Below are 17,498 nucleotides of genomic sequence, written 5' to 3' on the forward strand. Positions count from 1 at the left end.
CAAAAGTCAAATAGTTATATACATCCTACTCTGCAGAGTCAGGCAGCTCTACATTAGCAGAGAAATGGAGACGTGAACATGTGCAGTCAATGGAGGCTTACCTGATACTGTAAAGCACTTTGCCATTTTTCGAAATCCGTAGCAATTTGTTGTCAGTGGTGACATCATGGAAGTTGGCCCCCTTCTCGTTGGCAAAAAACAAATCTGGTTTCCAAATGGAGTCTAGCATAGATGGGTCCAAGTCCAGGGAATCATCTGGGTATTCACTGTATGCCAGCCGTGAATCATTCCACTGTTGTCTCAGAAAAATATTCACTCGGTAGTCCTACAGAAATGCCATGAACAAGCATTACTGATTACCTTGGCAGAAGAGATCTATTTTCATTTCGCTCTCACTCTTCTCCCTGATTTGGTACAGCTTTGGTGTCCGAGTAAACCAAGCTGTTTCTACCTTGGCCATAATAAACCATTTAGTTCTAGTAGGAGAGGGGACAGAAGGGAGAAAGAAACGGGAAGATTCAACCAAACCAGAACACCAATAAAACAGGTGGACTTGGATTTTTTAATGTTTATTCATTCTGGGATGAAATAATACTAACTCAAGCCAATTTTGCTACAGAAAAAGGTAATCATGAACACAGAAATCAGTCTGCGATGGCAGATTGTCAAATAAAACTGATTCATTTTCCAAATCAGAAATCACATGATCTCTAGTCTCTTTTTGCTTAGATGCCCTGGGCAGAAGGAAACCCACCGTGCAATTTGAGTATTGAAAATCTTACAAAACCATGACATGATAGGGCAGTATTTTAAAAATTTATCAACATAAACATTAACATCTTTCATGCTAACAAAATATTTTCTTTGCAGCTACTTACTTGAAATTCTTATCATTTTCTCTGAATGGGTTGTATCTACACTAGCCAACTTGATGCTTCATCCAAACAGAGATGCTTCATGTTTTCTCAATCTGAACACTGTACGGGTTTTAAGTACACTCCTGGCATTCCCATTTGGTCTGGGAATTTTCTTCTGTGCTAATGAATAGCTTGGGGCAGTGACTGCTCTCCTGGGGACTTGTACTTGAAGACCTGAGGTTCATTCAAAGTACTACTACAGTTGATAATCTGGACATTGAATGAGGCTTCAACAGTATTCCCTAATCAAGCCAGCCTGTGGTTTTGGAGCTAGTAGTTAAGCATCATTGCTACTTGTGACCACAAGTGTGATATATACTAATTCATTCTTACTCTCTTTCCTTTACATATTTTACCCTTACTTGCTCCATCTCCACATATTTTGTACCTGGATTTTTGGTCATTATTTACATTACTCTAATGGTGACTAACTTGTCCTGGTTTGCCTGAGAACTTTCCAAATTTGGCCCCAAAACCCTCACATCCAGGGAACTTCCTTGGTGTAGGCAAATTGGGATATTTGGTCACTCTACTGGGTACTCTAGAGACTATTTTAGGATGGCAAGTTTGGGCAAGTTTGGCCAAATTCCCCCAGGATCAAAAGGGAAAAGAAATAATTAAGTTGTAAAGATCAGGATATATGGAAAAAAGCTTCAATATAGGTTTTTTTTATTTACTAAACTATACAAATTCCCGTGACTTTTTTTTCAAATTCATCCTGATGATCAAGTTCATAGAGTGTTTTGGAGGCAGTACTCTTGGGAAGAGTGCCCCAAGTAGGCCTAATCTCAAGTCTGTGTGAGCTTTAATATGGGAAGTTAACCTTGAGTTTGAAGTTATAGGGGGCAGTTACTTTATGATAAATTGAGGCTTTACCATTGCACTGCTAATTTAGAGACCAAGCTCCCCCCTATATATTTGTTTAAAAAATGTCAGGCCTGGGCCAGATGCTGTGGTTCACACCTGTAATCCCAGCACTTTGGGAGGCTGAAGCAGGTGCATCACCTGAGGTCAGGAGTTCGAGACCAGCCTGGCCAACATGATGAAACCCCATCTCTACTAAAAATACACAAATTAGCCAGGCGTGGTGGTGTATGCTTGTAGCCCCAGTTATTCCGGAGGCTGAGGTGGGAGAATCACTTGAACCCAGGAGGCGCAGGTTGCAGTGAGCAGAGATTGTGCCACTGCACTCCAGCCTGGGCAGACTCTGTCTCAAAATAAATAAATAAATAAATAAAATAAAAAGTCAGGCTTGTAGTAGATTCTTCATTCTTAAGAAGTCAGAAATAGTAAATGTAGCTACCTGCTATCCCTGATAAGTTAGCATCTTCTTATAACTTGTTTATGCAGCTATAGAATCAAAGGGGTCCCACAGTCTCATTTCAGTAGCTATAGCACAACATGCATTCTAATAAGGGGCTGTCTATCTTCTTAATCTGAGTTCTTCAGGAATGTGATTTCAGATTGGAGATAAAACAACTCTTCAGTCAGCAGAAGTAACCAGCAAAACATGTGAAATGTTTGTTTGGGGAAAGGATTTGAGGGAGCTAGAATTATATTCTGGAGATGTTCTCTGAGTGGACACACTTTGTACACTTTGAGTTCACCCTCCTGTCTGTTAAATGAGGAGTAGATTAGGATCCACTGCTGTGTCATGGATAGTCTTCCAGCATCTGTATGTCCAAATCACATACTAGCTACTTACATCCTTCCAGGAAGTCATTTGGAAGCCGGGAAGAGAGCATCTTTTCTCTATCTAGTGATAGCCCAAACTTGGGGGAAAGCTACATACAGATGGTATGCAAGCACCCTTGACCCTTAATGACATTACTAAAATTCTCAAACTATGCCTTTATATTGGGAAATAGGGGTTGCAAATATACTCCCCATCCTGTAAATTCACTTGCCATCAGAAACTAAAGAAAAGAGAAAAAGAAAAGAAAATGGTAAACTCATATTTTGAAAACAGAATATAACCTATCTTATTATTTTCTTCTTCTTAGTCATCTAAATCTTTGGGACCACACAAAATTTGTTCCACTGAATACTCTTAATGCTGAGTCAACTAGCAATGACCACTAATAGAATTTTCTGCCTCTTAATGAACAAAAATGCATTTTTTGAATAACCTATCCATAAAAATATTCCTTAGAGTAACACAAATGTGTTGTCTTGTGAGTACAAATCTCTGACATTAACATATCAGAGTGAGAATTGGTGGGCAGACAATATCCACAGTAAGTTAGTAGGACTTCATTAACCTTAGGAAGGGAAGACTAGATAGCACCAAAGAAAGCCATGTTGAGTTCTTGAAGTAGATAATCATTGCCTTTTCTTTGGAAACAAATACCCCAAACTAAATCTTTTAATAATGTTATTTGGATAATGGGGTGAGAGTGAAGTGTAAGGGAAGAGAGGAAAATCAGCAGGTTTAGAAACTCAAAATTCTGAGGCATTCTTGAAAATAATTTATTTCAGAAAATGTAGAGAAATCAAAACTATTACCTCCAGAAAATAGCAACAATCATGTCCTCAATGATCTCATCACCGTGCATAAAGCTAAGGATTCTGACTACAACTAAAGGCAGTTCAGGGAAGAACCTGTTTGTTTAATTTTTTTGACCAATTTTTCTGAGTCAAATTTTGTTAAACTAGCAGTAAATTCATAGATGGTAAAATCTTAGTGGTATGGTAAAGAAAGTTGGGCTGTGATGACACTTTGGGTGTGCAACGGACTGAATGTTTGTGTCCTCTCAAAATTCGTATGTTGAAATTCTAACCTCCAATGTGATAATATTGGAGGTTAGAAGTGGGGCCTTTGGGAGGTGATGAGGTTGTAAGGGTGGAGCACTCAAGAAAGGGATTACTGCCCTGAGAAAAGAGATCCCAGAGAATTTTCTTTCTACTATGTGAGAATACCAAAAGTCAACAGTCTGTAACCCTAACAGAGTTCTCATCAGAACCCAACCATGCTAGTACCCTGATCTCAGACTTCCAGCCTCCAGAACTGTTAGAAATAAATTTCTGTTGTTTATTAGCCAACCAATTTATAATACTTTGTTATCATAGCCTGAGCTAATTAAGACTGGGGTACTAGGTGGAGTCCCAGGCAGGGCCTCAATTATCTTGGAAGATAAGACCCTTTCCTGGAGGAATTCTCACATTCTTACTACTATACATTCATTTAAATATTGATGCCCTAAATCTGGGGCTGGCAACCTATGGCCTGTGGCCTAAATTTGGCCTCAGCCTGTTTTTGTAAATAAAGCTTTATTGATACACAACTACACCTATTTGCTAACTTGGGCCTTGGCCTGTTTTCGTAAGTAAAGGTTTATTGGTGCACAGCCACAACTATTTGTTTACTATTGTTTATGGATGCTTTCATGCCAAAAGGGCAGAATGGCACAGTTGTGACAGAGACTATCTGGCTCTCAAAGTCCTAAGCATACTGTCTGGCCTTTTATAGAAAAAGTTTGCCAATCCTACCCTAGGTGGCCTGAGGATCCCTTCTTTGACAAGCATGATAGAGTTCCAAAAAATATTTTCTGTAGTTTTGCACCAAAGCCAAAATTGAATGAAACAAGATACATTTTTTTAGAGTAAATGAAGCTTGTCATTATATCAAAGCTAAGAAGTAAAACAAAAGAAGCACAATACACATTGGTCTTCTAACCATGCAATTCAATCTGTGTTATACAGAAGAGACAGGCTGTTTATGTTACCCATGAGCAACAGTTTCCAAATTTTCTGATTGGAAGTATGCCACAGGTCACTTAATAATGGCCAGGAAAAAGCCGCTGATTTATGAAACACTTTCAGTAGCTGTTAAAGACAGCAGAAAACAAGGATATCCAGAGCTTCCATTTTAATCTCTTTAAATGTTTAACTTGTTTTGCATTAATGAACATCGAAAAGGTGCACATTTACATTTTTGATTGAGAATAAGATGCAATGAGGAGATTTAATCAAAGCAACATGGGAGTCTAATTAATGCAATCAGCATTAGGTCGTGCAAATATTGTCATTGAATGCCATCGTGTAAAGCTGGTGACAGTGGTTTGGGCTACTGGAAGCTTTGCCCCTCTCTTATTAGGATAAAGCCAAGAGGGGAGAGACAGAAACTGAATGCCAACCTGAGAGCTGGTTTACTCTGTCCGTGTTTAGCTTTTCTTATGAGTCATTTAATAACTCTATCAAAACTATCCTATTTAGGTAAATTTTTAAATGCACTACATCCTGTCACAGCCTCACAAGTCATTTCTGGGTAATAATGTATCAGAATAATATCAACATGGGTAGTATAGTTGAATTATGTCTAATTTTGCTAGTGGAAAAAAGTGGTAAAGGTAAATTCATTCTTTCTAACATGAAGGACACCACAAAGTACAGTAATTTATTAAACATGATTCTTGTTGCCAAAAAGAGAAAATTCACATAAACAAGGGAACCTTTTTTTTTACTTTTCAATGTCATTACACTTATTATTTTTAGGACATCAGGCACCATAATACTTAGTCAAACTCAATTATACTCGATTTTGGTTTCATCGAATGAATGGTGTAAACTTTACATAGTCATGCCAATTAGATCCAGCCAGTTGATTTAGGACTTAAAGTAAATATATGGGGACCAAGAAAATACTTCACCCAAAATGCAAGCTCCATGCTGTAGCCTAGAACTCTATGGGGTAAGACTAATGATCCAATAGGCTATGTCACAGGTAACATGACCATGACATTTATAAGGAGGGTGTGGCGGTTCATGCCTGTAATGCTGGTTCTTTGGGAGGCTGAGGCAGGAGGATTGCTTGAGGCCAGGAATTTGAGACCAGCCTGGGCAAAATAGTGAGATCTCAGGTCCACATTTTTTTTTTTAATTAACTAGATGTGGTGGTGTGCATCTGTAGTCCTAGCTACTTCGGAGGCTGAGGCGAGAGCATCTTTGAGCCCAGGAGTTTGAAGTTTCAGTGAGCCATGATCTGCTATCCAAGGCTGGGCAGAAGAGTGAGATCCTGTGGTGGCTTATGCCTGTGATCCCAGCACTTTGGGAGGCCGAGGCAGGCAGATCACCTGTGGTCAGAAGTTCAAGACCAGCCTGGCCAACATGGTTAAACCATGTCTCTACAAAAATTAGCCAGGCATGGTGGCATGTGCCTGTAATTCCAGCTACTCAGGAGGCTGAGGTGGAAGAATTGCTTGAACCTGGGAGGTGGACATTGCAGTGAGCCGAGATGATGCCACTGCACTCCAGCCTGGGCACCAGAGAGAGACTCTGTATCAAAAGAAAAATTTTTTTTAAAGCATTGGTAGATTTTATAGTATCTGAAATCTTTTTCACATATATGAAACATGTCTACTTATATGTGTCTACTCTATAATGAGCTTCTAACTAGCTTTAAGTTTATGGGTTTTTGTTTTTTGGAAAGGCATGCATATGGTATAATTGTTATGGACTTGGGACTACTTTCTCTTCCCAACAAAATCGTCTGTGTGTGTATGTGTATGTGTATTTTTCTAAGTTCAGCCCCTTAGTATATATCTTAAATGTGGCATCGAAGTGAGGCTCAACTATCTTAAAAATTCCATTACATGTAAAAAACTGGCCATACTATTACATCTCACAAACTTTGAAATTTATACTTCTGAAGCATTGGAGATGCACCTATTTAAATATCCATAACTATGCATCATGTTTATTGTGGCTAATTCTACAGAAAACCAGTAAAACATCAAGTGTTTTAAAAATTTCTCTGGCATGATGGATATAAGATTAGTGAATATTGAGTAATGAACACTTGACAAATGACTTAAAAAAGAAAGTAGTATAAACTATTGCTTTTCAAAGGTGAGCAAAGTTGGAAATTGGCACTCAGTAAATGTCCCACAAATATGCCACAGTGCACTTCAATCCCACATCCCATTCCTTCACACGATGGCTTCAATGCTCAGTCCCACTCACCATTGTAGTTTCTGCTATTGACCCAAAGCTGTTGATAAATATGTTGCAGGTAACATTTACAGGAGGCCCTGCAAGTTGAACAATAGAAAATTTGACAGTTTGTGTTCATAGCATAATTGAGTCATGTCTTTCTCTTGCCAGTGGCATTGCAGCACTTACCATGGTGGTTTCTGTGACTGATCCAAAACTGTTGATAAAAATATTGCAAGTAACGTTTACTGGAGGACCTGCAGAATGCAATAAGAATATTGCAATATACATCGAAACAAAAATACAGCTCCATTAACATCTGTGCAATTGGCTAGAGATGTGAATAAAATTAAAATGATGGTGAGATTGAAAAAAAAAAAAAGTTTTACCCAGAGGTGCATAATGATAACAGATAATGGCTGATAACAGATAATGGTAAGTTATCTGTTATCAAACAGATAACTTACCTTGAAGAGTATTGGATTTGGAAAATATAAGCTGAAAACTATTGAACTGAATTCATTGTCATACATTGCTATTAAAATAGCCTTTTGGGTGGTGGCTTTATTTTTGACCTTAGGATTATCAACATTGTAGACATCAACAGCAGTTGCCTCACAGTGATGAAATAGCCTTGTCATGAGGTCAAAATGGAGCTGCATTTTGAGTTATGGATGAGTCAGGAACATCCACCTCCTTTTGTATGACATTCTTTAAATCAGTGAGTTACTTTTATTTTCTTGACACCTCTGAATTTACCCCACTCCTTTATATCCTGTGACCACCAATGAAAAATGATATACTGAAATACAGCAAAGAAAATTTACCTATTTTAAGACATAAACAAAAACAGAAATATCACTTAATATCCATATTGTTGCCTTAGTAAATATGGTATAAAGGATTATTGCATCCTAGATGTGCTTTGAACAAGGAAAGAGTCCTTTTTTATCTCCAGAGACACAGTGACTAGGCTGACTACAGCTCTCGTTTTCTCTTACCTTTTGTCAGTAGGTAAATCACTGTTTGATGATTCCCTGTTTAACATTTTGCTGGGGAAGATATTTAATGTCTTTGTGGAATTTTCACCTAATGCTTTTTGAGCTAATATTTCCATGAAGTATCTGTTTACTCACTGCCTTCTCCTGTAGGAATGTGTATGTCTTCATGTGACAAAGGATCAGCAGCCCAGTTCATGAAACACCCTACTTGGCTCAGTACCCAACAAATCTATAGGAGCTAAAAGAAGAGGAATTTGGCTTAAGGCCTCCCTCAAAGGCTGGTAGTGAAAACTCCTTAAACACTGCATTTTTAAACTTCTTCAGAAGTCCATGTCAGGTTCTAGAAATGAAGAAAGGAAATTTGGGGTATAATGGCTAATTTAACTCCTCAGGCAAAATTTTTTGGTAAAAACGGGAGCAAGGAGTTTTGATAAAAGAGCTGTGTGTTATTCTTTGAAACATAACTATTTTTTTTTTGTTTTTAATTAAACAGCAATTGTGATTTGTAAAAAATATTTGCAGGCACAGAATCACAGGCACCACCATATTACCAAAACAATTTTCAGTAGACATCTTTGAAATGCTCGAAGTATTTTAAATTTGACCCTGCCCGTCTAATGTCAGCATCTGCCATGATGAATTCTTCTCCATGGTCACTTTCTACTCTGCTTGACTTTGTTTTTCTTTATTGCTTACTCAAAATAAAAAAAGCAAAATAGATACTTTCTTTTTCTTGGCCATAAAATTCTATTTTATAACAAATTTATTTTTCTGCTAATAAGAAATAAATTAGACAAGGCAGAGGTAAGTCACAAGAAATTACATGTGTTTGTATTTACCCTCTCTCTCCACAATGAAATATTTTTTTTGAGATCATCCACTTCAAGGTGGAAAACTTTCCTGAATTCTTATATGCAAGATAGATAAATTAATGATGGGAAAAAGAAATAGGAAGAAGAGAAATGTCATTTAACCAGCAGAAATTTGAAAATTTAAACATTGTCTTATACTTTTTCTTCTTGTCTAGCCTACTCAACTGGCTTGAAAGCATTTAGAAAGCTGGGTCATACCATTATATATTTGTTTTTATCTTTCCTGATAAGTGGCATTATGACTATGTTGCTGGAAGTCAAAATAATTTTAAGTTACCATATATTGCTGCACCGTGCTAAGTGCATTAAAAATTATCGAAATTATCTAGTGTAATCCTTACAAAAGAAGAATCTGTTTATTGCTCTAGTAAATGTTTACAGATGAGGAAACATGGTGTTAGAGAGGTTAACTTGCTTGAAGTCATATCACAGTAATTAAGAAAAGCTGAGACTCAGTGTGTCATCATTCTGATTCCAAAAACCTAAACTCTCAACCATTTTGCTGCACTACTCTCATTTCATAATATCCTGTTGCCCTCCTGACCTGCTAACCGTGGTATTTTACATTGGTTTGTACCTCTCTTAATTCTTTACATCTGACTTTTTCAATTTTGGGCATTTTGTTTCAAGGTTCATTTGGATTTCTATATAAAACCTCAGAAAGAAAAATGTAAGTTTATTTGATGAGGGATGAGCACATGCATATACTCAGAGCTGACATATATTTGAACCTTACTGTGTGCCAGTGAGTGCCTTATTTCATTCTTCAATAATTATCATGACCCCCATTTCTCAGATGAGAGAAATTGAGGCATAAAGATCATTCATTTCCCCAAGGTCACAGAGTTTATAAGAGGCAGAAATTGCCTAACTTTAAGGACATTTTTTCTTAACTACAGGAGTAAAAAGCCTGAGGCCAATACAATTATCCTAGTGATATACGCTACCTAAATATGGAACTTGATCTGCAAGTTTTTTGGGTTGAATTGTAGATAACTTTTTTCCCCCCACTTTTAGGAGTTATCCTAGTATGGGCCAGCACAACCTTTCATCTGCATTTAGCATAATAGTCTGCTCAGGTTTTCTGATCGACAGGGACTTTTTCTTAGATGTGATCACCAGTAAATGAATGTGTTCTGTAAACTACAGAAGGAAACGTTTTACAGTAGTTAACCTCATCTAATTGATTTATCAGCAAAGTGATGATATTCCAAAATGAGATGAATAAGAATCTGACTGGTGAAAAGAATTTTGTAGACATCTAGTCTTTCGTGGCACTATCGCTCCTATCCTTTGTTCTTTTCTTGTCGCCTATCTCCCTTCTTCCCTTTCTCTCTTGCTCTCATTTTTTATTTTTTTCTCTCATTTTTATGAGACAGAGTAATATGGCCATAATTCAAATGCAATCCAAATATAAATGGAAGTAAGACATGGATCTGGCATACTTTAAATGTATTTGAAAAAACAGTTCCCCCTCAACTGCCCCCAGCACAAAGTATGACAATCCCCATCCCATATTTATCTTCCTTGTTGCTATATATCACTTTCTCAGAGTATCTTCTTTGGATTAGGTATTTGTCTTAAAAACCCATATAAAATTTTAATTATGCTAGTTGGGAGGCATAAGAAGTTGTTGATTATTGTCCATTAACATCTTCACTTTCATATCAGTTGATCAAATTCGCTATGGTAGGGAACAAGATCATGAAGAATAGTGCTATTCTTCATATAACAGTACTATTATATCCCCTGCTACTCAAATTGTGGGCTGAGGACCAGCAGCATCAGCATCACCCAGGAGCTTGCTGGAAATGCCAAATCTCAGGCTCTATCTGAGATCTGCTGAAGCAGGCTGCACTTTAACAAGGGGGATTTGTTGCTGCAAAACATCTTTCTCCCTTTCAAAATTATGATCCCTTGTACTTTGTTTCTATCTTTCATAAATGTCCTTTGAAATGTTAACTGTAGTCCATTTGTAAAACTAAAGTCAAACAAGTTTGGAAAGCGCTGTTGCCAATAGATGTCTTTTGATTAGGGTGTTTAATCCATTTACATTTACAGTAATTACTGATAAGGATCAACTTACTTCTGTCATTTTGTGTTCTGAATATCTCATAGCTTTTTTTTGTTCTGCATTTCCTCTATTAATGACGTCTTTTATGTTTAGTTGATTTTTTTGTAGTGAACCATTTGGATTTTCATTTCATTTCCTTTTTTTTAACTTTTCACATATTTTGTTTGTGATTACCATGGGAATTACATTTAACAACCTAAATTTATAGCAACCTAGTCAGAAATTATACCAACTTAATTTCAATAACATACAAAAGCTCAACTCTTATACAACATCATTCTCTCTCCTTTATGTTTTTGTTGTGCAGATTATATCTTTTTATTGCATGCACAATAAAATCAACTAATAATTTTTTAATGCGTTTGTCTTTCCAAATCCTGTAGGAGATAAAAGTGCAATTATAAACCCCAGATACAATAATAATGTTTTTATACTTGCCCATACATTTACCTTTACTGGAGATCTTTATTTATCCATAAGACATTTACTTACTGTTTAGCATCCTTTCATTTCAACCTGAAGGACTCTCTTTATCATTTCTCACAGGGCAAGTCTAGTGGTAATGAACTCCCTCAGCTTTTGCTGGTCTAGTAATGTCTTAATTTTTCCCTCATTTGTTAAGGACAGTTTTGCTGGATATAAACTTTCAGTTACAGTTTTTTCTTTCAGCACTTTAAATGTATCATCCCATTGTCTTTCTCCACTGAGAAACCAGTTGATAGTCTTACTAGGTATCCCATGTATGTAATGAGTTATTTTTCTCTTGCTGTTTTTACAGTGTACTCATTGTTTTTGGTTTTCAACAGTTTGGTTATATGTCTCAGTGTGAATCTCTTTGGGTTTACCATACTTGGAATTTATTGTGCTTCTTGGATTTATAGGTTTATATATTTCATAAAATGTGGGAATCATTATTTATCAAAATTTTTTTATTCATATATTCTTTCCACTCTTTCTTTATTCTCCTGAAACTTCCAGAATGTGTATATTGGCCTATTTAACGGGTTCCCATTGGTATTTTAGGCTCTGTTTATTTTTATTTATTTATTTGTTTCTGCTCCTCAGACTTGATAATTTCAGTTTCCCTATCTTCATTAACTGATTCTTTGTTCTGCCTGCTCAAACCTACTGTTAAACTACCCTAGTGAATTTCATGTTTCTGTTTTACCTTTCAGTTACAGAATTTCTATTTGGTTTCTTTTTATAACTTCTATTTCTTTACTGAAATTCTAATTTTATTCCTACATAATTTTCCTGATTTCCTTTCATTCTTTGTCCTTGTTTTCCTTTAGATCTTTGAGCAGATTTAAGACAGTGATTTCAAAGTCCTTGTTTCATAAGCCCAGTGTCTGAATTTCTTCAGGCATAATTTCTATCAATTAATTTTGTCCCTTTGAATTGGCCAGTACTTTCTTGCTACTTTTTATGCATTGTGATTTTTGTTGAAAACTGTTTACTTGACTATCATAATGTGGTTACTGAAAATTATCTACCTTCTCTAGAGTTTGCTGAATGTTTTGATTGTTGAAGTGTATAGTAGGCTATTTGCTTAGTTACTTTCCAAAACTGTTTCTTCAAGGACTATAATATTCCTTCTCATGTGTGGTAACTATAGTCTTTGTTTCTCAGCTTGTGTTCAGCTAGAGTTTTATGAGAGATTTTCTTGAATATCAGGAGCTAAAATACCAAGCAACCAACCAACCAAACAAGCAAACAAAATATACCTCTCCCAGTCTTGGCAGATTGGCTCTATGCCAGAGCCCTTCAACAATTAGCTAGACTTGAACTGAATCTAGGAATCAGCCCAAGGTGAAAGCTAAGGTTTTGGTCAGGTCTTTTCTGAGCACATATTTTTCTCTGAAAATGCAGTGGCTTTCTAAATTTGCCATATGCATGGCCGATTTTAAATTTCCTAATTTCCCTAAGAAACTCTCTCCAGGCTTTAGTCCCAAGCTTTTAGATGGTCTATTGTGTGTTTCAATTGTAATGTTTTGCCCTTTAAGATTTTTAGTTTGATTTTCAGTATTTTTTTAATCAATGCTCATTGCCTTTCCATCCTGAGTTAGGTAAAAACAGAGAAGAGCACTGTCATAGACTGAATTGTGCACCCCCCCAACCCACAATTCATATGCCTTAAACCTCAGTACCTCAAAATATAACCATATTTGGAAATAAGGTCTATAAAAGGTTAGTTAAGTTTAAGTGAGGATTGGCCCTAATCTGATATGACTGGTGTCCTTATAAGAAGAGGAGAAAAGAGATACCAGGGATGTGTTTACACAGAGGAAAGACCACGTGAAAATGCGGTGAGAAGGCAGACATCTACAAGCCAGGAAGAGAAGCCTCAAAAGAAACCAAACCTGTTAACACCTGGATTTTGGACTTCTGGCCTTCAGAACTGTGAGAAAGTATAATTATGGTATTTAAACTACTCAGTCTATGGTATTCTGTTATGGTAGCCCTAGAAAACAAATAGAAACTCCTTGCATTTGTCTTTCTGGTAGCCTATAGAAAGGTTAGAACAGACACACAAAATAATTTGTGAATAAGGTTTGGTCTACTCCTTCTAGATTAAGTGACCAGGGCCCCATACTAGGAATGTAGGCTACTACCAATTTTAAACCAAAAACTACTGCCATACCAGGGAAGGGATGGGACGAAGGTGAGTAAAAATATCATGAAACTTTCCTACCATTTTGAAGTTACCTTTTTCTTGATCAGTGGACATTTGGTTGCTGTAAACTTTTGACTTTTCCAGAGTTCTGACAAAATTAGTTCTGACACTTTCTACTCTTTTTGATGTTTCTGTAGGGGAGCAAGAGCTTGAGCTGCCTACTGTGCCATTTTGTTGATGTCACCCTTCCCTTCTCCAAACTTTAATACACCCATGTGAACTGTGGTGCTCATGAAAAAAAAAATAGTGTGTGTTATTATTTCCCAAACTTATTACCATGGGTTTCTTTTTGTTTTTTAGATAGACCATCTTTTTCATGGAGCACATTTAAGATAGCAAGCATTCTGTAAAACATAGCTTTGAAAATGCTGATCTACATTTTTTCATTTATTAAATGAATTAAAACATTCTTATTGAACAATATATATGTTAGATGATAACAACAGAACTATTAAAAGGACTAAAGGCAATCATAGGGCTATTATAAAACTGTGCTCCTGCCAAGGAAGAAATGTTACATTGGGGGCGGCAGAGTAGGTACCTAGGATAGAGAGGCAATAGAAGAGGAAAATCATTAAAGTCAGCTTAACTTTTCCCAGTTATCTGTTTAATACTAAATTTATGATTCTCTAGTCTGCAGATATAACTTATGGATGTGAGTGAAAAGCTCTATTCATAACTGTATTTGACAAACTTATTAATTCCCGGCTGAGCTCTTAGAAATTCAGTGCTCTAGTCAACATCATTTTTTAAGGGGCCAGATATTAAATAGTTTAGCCTTTGTGAGCTGCAACATCTCCGTCATAACTACTCAGTTCTGCTTTTGTAGTGAAAATAGCTGTAGACCACATGTAAATAAATGAATGTGGCTGTGTTCCAGTAAAACTTTATTTGCAAAACAGGTGGTAGGCCAGATTTGGTCTGTAAGCCAAGTTTGCCTGGCCCTGCTCCTAATCAGACTAGGAGGCTAGAGAACAACAGGAATTATTATAAAATTCCATGGTCTTTCCATAGCTAAAAGTGAGCACTGACCGTGGACATGGAAGAGCATAGGGACTGTCTGTAGGACTATCTACAATGAGTTTGTTATTGTGTTGTGTAGCATGAACAAAGTCATAGCAGAAAGATTGGATGGGAAATGATGGCCTCGGGGCCTGATGCACAGGAGTGGGCTCAGGTGAAAAACCATCAAACCTTAATCAGAACACCATCATAAGACTTAGGAGGTAATACGGAAGTGAAACAGGGCTAAGCAAGATAATATGAACAACAAATACTTAATATATATGACTCAGCTATTATAATGACTTGCATTGCTCATAAAAATACATGAGACTTCTGTATTTTGCATATTCAAAACTAGATACAAAAAAGTTTTCTATTATTCATGACTATATTTTAAAACACTTGTTAATGTATGTTAAATTATATATGTGTGTGTGTATATATATTTGTATTTACCATAGCTTTCTAAGTTAACAATAAATGTTATTATTCTTTCTTTCTTTTTTTTTTTTTTTTGAGACAGGGTCTCTCTCTGTCACCAGGCTAGAGTGCAGTGGCACAATCACAGCTCACTGCAGCCTTGCTCTTTTGACTCAGCCTCCCAAGTAGCTAGGACCACAGGCATGCACCACCATGCCCAGCCAATTTTTTAAAATTTGCATTGTTTGTAGAGATGAGGGTCTCACTGTGTTGCCCAGGCTGTTCTTGAATTCTTGGGCTCAAGCAATCTTCCTACCTCAGCCTCCTAAAGTGCTGAGATTATAGGCATGAACCACCACACCTGGCCAAATACTAATTTTTGAAAAGCATTTGATGGATTCTATTTAAAAGTAAACATTGGGAAAGAATAGAGTATCCTGTGTAACACCAAGACAATTAGTCTCTATTGGTTAGTTTTCCTTAGTTATTTCCCAGCATCATTTTAAGGTAAAAGATTACTTGAGAATAAAGGGAAATGTTGAGTTCCAAGATGAAAATGATAATATTTTTCACTTGTCACAAATAGAAAAAAATGGCATTTTCACTTTGCAATTTCTCATAAATAATTTAATGTGTCTTCGTGTACCACAATTGCTTTAATGTGGGGCCCTTGGATAGAAATGGAATATTAAATATATGTGCTAGATAAATACAAAAATTAAATTTCCTTTAGAATAAAAAGATTTTGTCTAGCATAAAGATTCTTGCCATTAGCTCGATAGACAAAGGGGGAAAATAAAGCACACGGAGGAAGCAAGAAGATGTAGAGTTAAGGGTCAGAGCCTTGATATCTGAACGTAAGTAAGCACTGTTTCTTATTATGGCTTCCTGTGTGGCATAGTGCTTTGATGCCCACGAAACAGAGAGCCTTGGAAGATAGGAGTATCACAAGGGAGAGGGAATGGCTTTTCTTCATGGCATTCCCTTTATGAGGGAGAATTTAAGGCATTTAATCTGAAAGAATAGAGACATTTTTAAAATGTCAAGATTGTAATTAGAAATGGCCCTACAATCTAACCCACTGTACTGTTTTAATTTCCTTGAAAATTTGCCATAGGTAAATTATATATCATTGATTCTTCTGCTCAACACATACTCAAATGGTTTTACCAGTCTTACTGCATTCACCTTGTTTGCTGACAGTCCAGGTTTGTGCAAAAGGTAAAACATTCAGAGAACTAAATATGCTGGACATTTACTCATTCCCACAGCCTGATAGCTAGCAAAACCATTTGCTTTGGACCAGCCATGTTGATAGAAATTAGAAAATTGCCAGACAGGCCGGGTGTAGTGGCTCACGCCTGTAATCCCAGCACTTTGGGAGACGGAGGTGGGCAGGTCACCTGAGGTCAGGAGTTCGAGACCAGCCTGGCCAATATGATGAAACCCTGTCACTACTAAAAATACAAAGATTAGCTGGGCATGGTGGCAGACACCTGTAATCCCAGCTACTCAGGAAGCTGAGGCAGAAGAATCACTTGAACTCAGGAGGTGGAGGTTGTGGAGAGCTGAGATGGTGCCGCTTCACTCCAGCCTGAATGACACAGTGAGACTCCATCTCAAAAAAAAAATTCCATACAAAGAAATTAACACCTAAGGTATCTTTAATATCAATAAACCAAATAGTATATAGCATCTTCTGAGTCCTTCCCACAAATGGCCACCAGTTGTCAACTCCTTTCACACAAGGGTAAGTAAACAGACAAATAAACACATGGCTCAGATACATGTCAAAGAGCCTTGAGAATGCCAGCAAGTTTCTATCTTTGCCTGATGTGGATTTCTCCAGTTTAAAAATAAGAGATACGAGAGAATTCATCATTTCATAAAGAGTGATCACTTTTAAGAGAAAGTGAGTGCTGTTAATAATTATACAGGAAAATCAGGCATAAACCAGGACTGTCCTGAGAAAACCTGGACTTTGGGTCATACCACTCAAAGATATATTTGAAATATGGTGGCTACTAGCCTGTTTTATCTTTAACACTACCTCTGATTATTACCACCTGTCAACTTTAAACAGCTGCCAAAAACTCTCTGAGCCTAATTCTGTAGAATAGGAATAATGATGCTTACTTTGATGGTAATTGTGATAATTAGTAATAAGGTATGGAAAGCACATAATGGTTCCTTAATAGATCATAGTTACTATTATTATTTATAGTAATGGTAGTAGTAGTAGTATCATTGTTGTAAGTTCATTGGATTGTAAATTATGCCTATGTATGAAATACATTGTCAAATTCATTTTAATATAAACTGAAATCTTAGAGACTACAACTTAGATCCTCTAATATCGTTTACACCAATCTTTACTGAAATAATGACCATCTTATCCCATTTCCATTCTCTTTTCTCTGTAAACTTTATTTTGTTTGTTTTTTCTTCTTAGCTCTACAGGACTTCTCAGCAGGACCCAACCACTTTTTACATCTTTCTTGTTTCTGGGAATTATGCATAAACATTCTTCACATCTGGAAAACCCATGTAGCTATCATGAATTTGAGACCATTGCTGCTAGCTTCTTTATTTAAAATAGGTTTT

The 17,498-nt window shown here is 36.6% G+C and overlaps 1 protein-coding gene across 3 annotated transcripts in view; it reads right to left on the reverse strand.

The window, feature by feature from the left end:
* GLRA2 (glycine receptor alpha 2) overlaps positions 1–17,498 on the reverse strand; it is a 210,667-nt gene that overhangs the window by 164,830 nt on the left and 28,339 nt on the right. For 2 of the 3 annotated variants that reach the window (XM_012434894.2, XM_012434908.2), the window contains 2 exons: positions 7,038–7,105; positions 102–325 (listed from right to left, as the gene is read on the reverse strand). In XM_012434894.2, coding sequence (XP_012290317.1) covers positions 102–325; positions 7,038–7,105 — 292 coding nt within the window. Of the gene's footprint in view, positions 1–101; positions 326–6,878; positions 6,947–7,037; positions 7,106–17,498 lie in introns of all 3 variants that reach the window. The other variant, XM_012434899.3, reaches the window with a different exon arrangement.

This window comes from Aotus nancymaae, unplaced genomic scaffold, assembly GCF_030222135.1.
Source record: "Aotus nancymaae isolate 86718 unplaced genomic scaffold, 86718_ANA_hifiasm-v0.15.2.pri h1tg000058l, whole genome shotgun sequence".
Lineage (NCBI taxonomy): Eukaryota > Metazoa > Chordata > Mammalia > Primates > Aotidae > Aotus > Aotus nancymaae.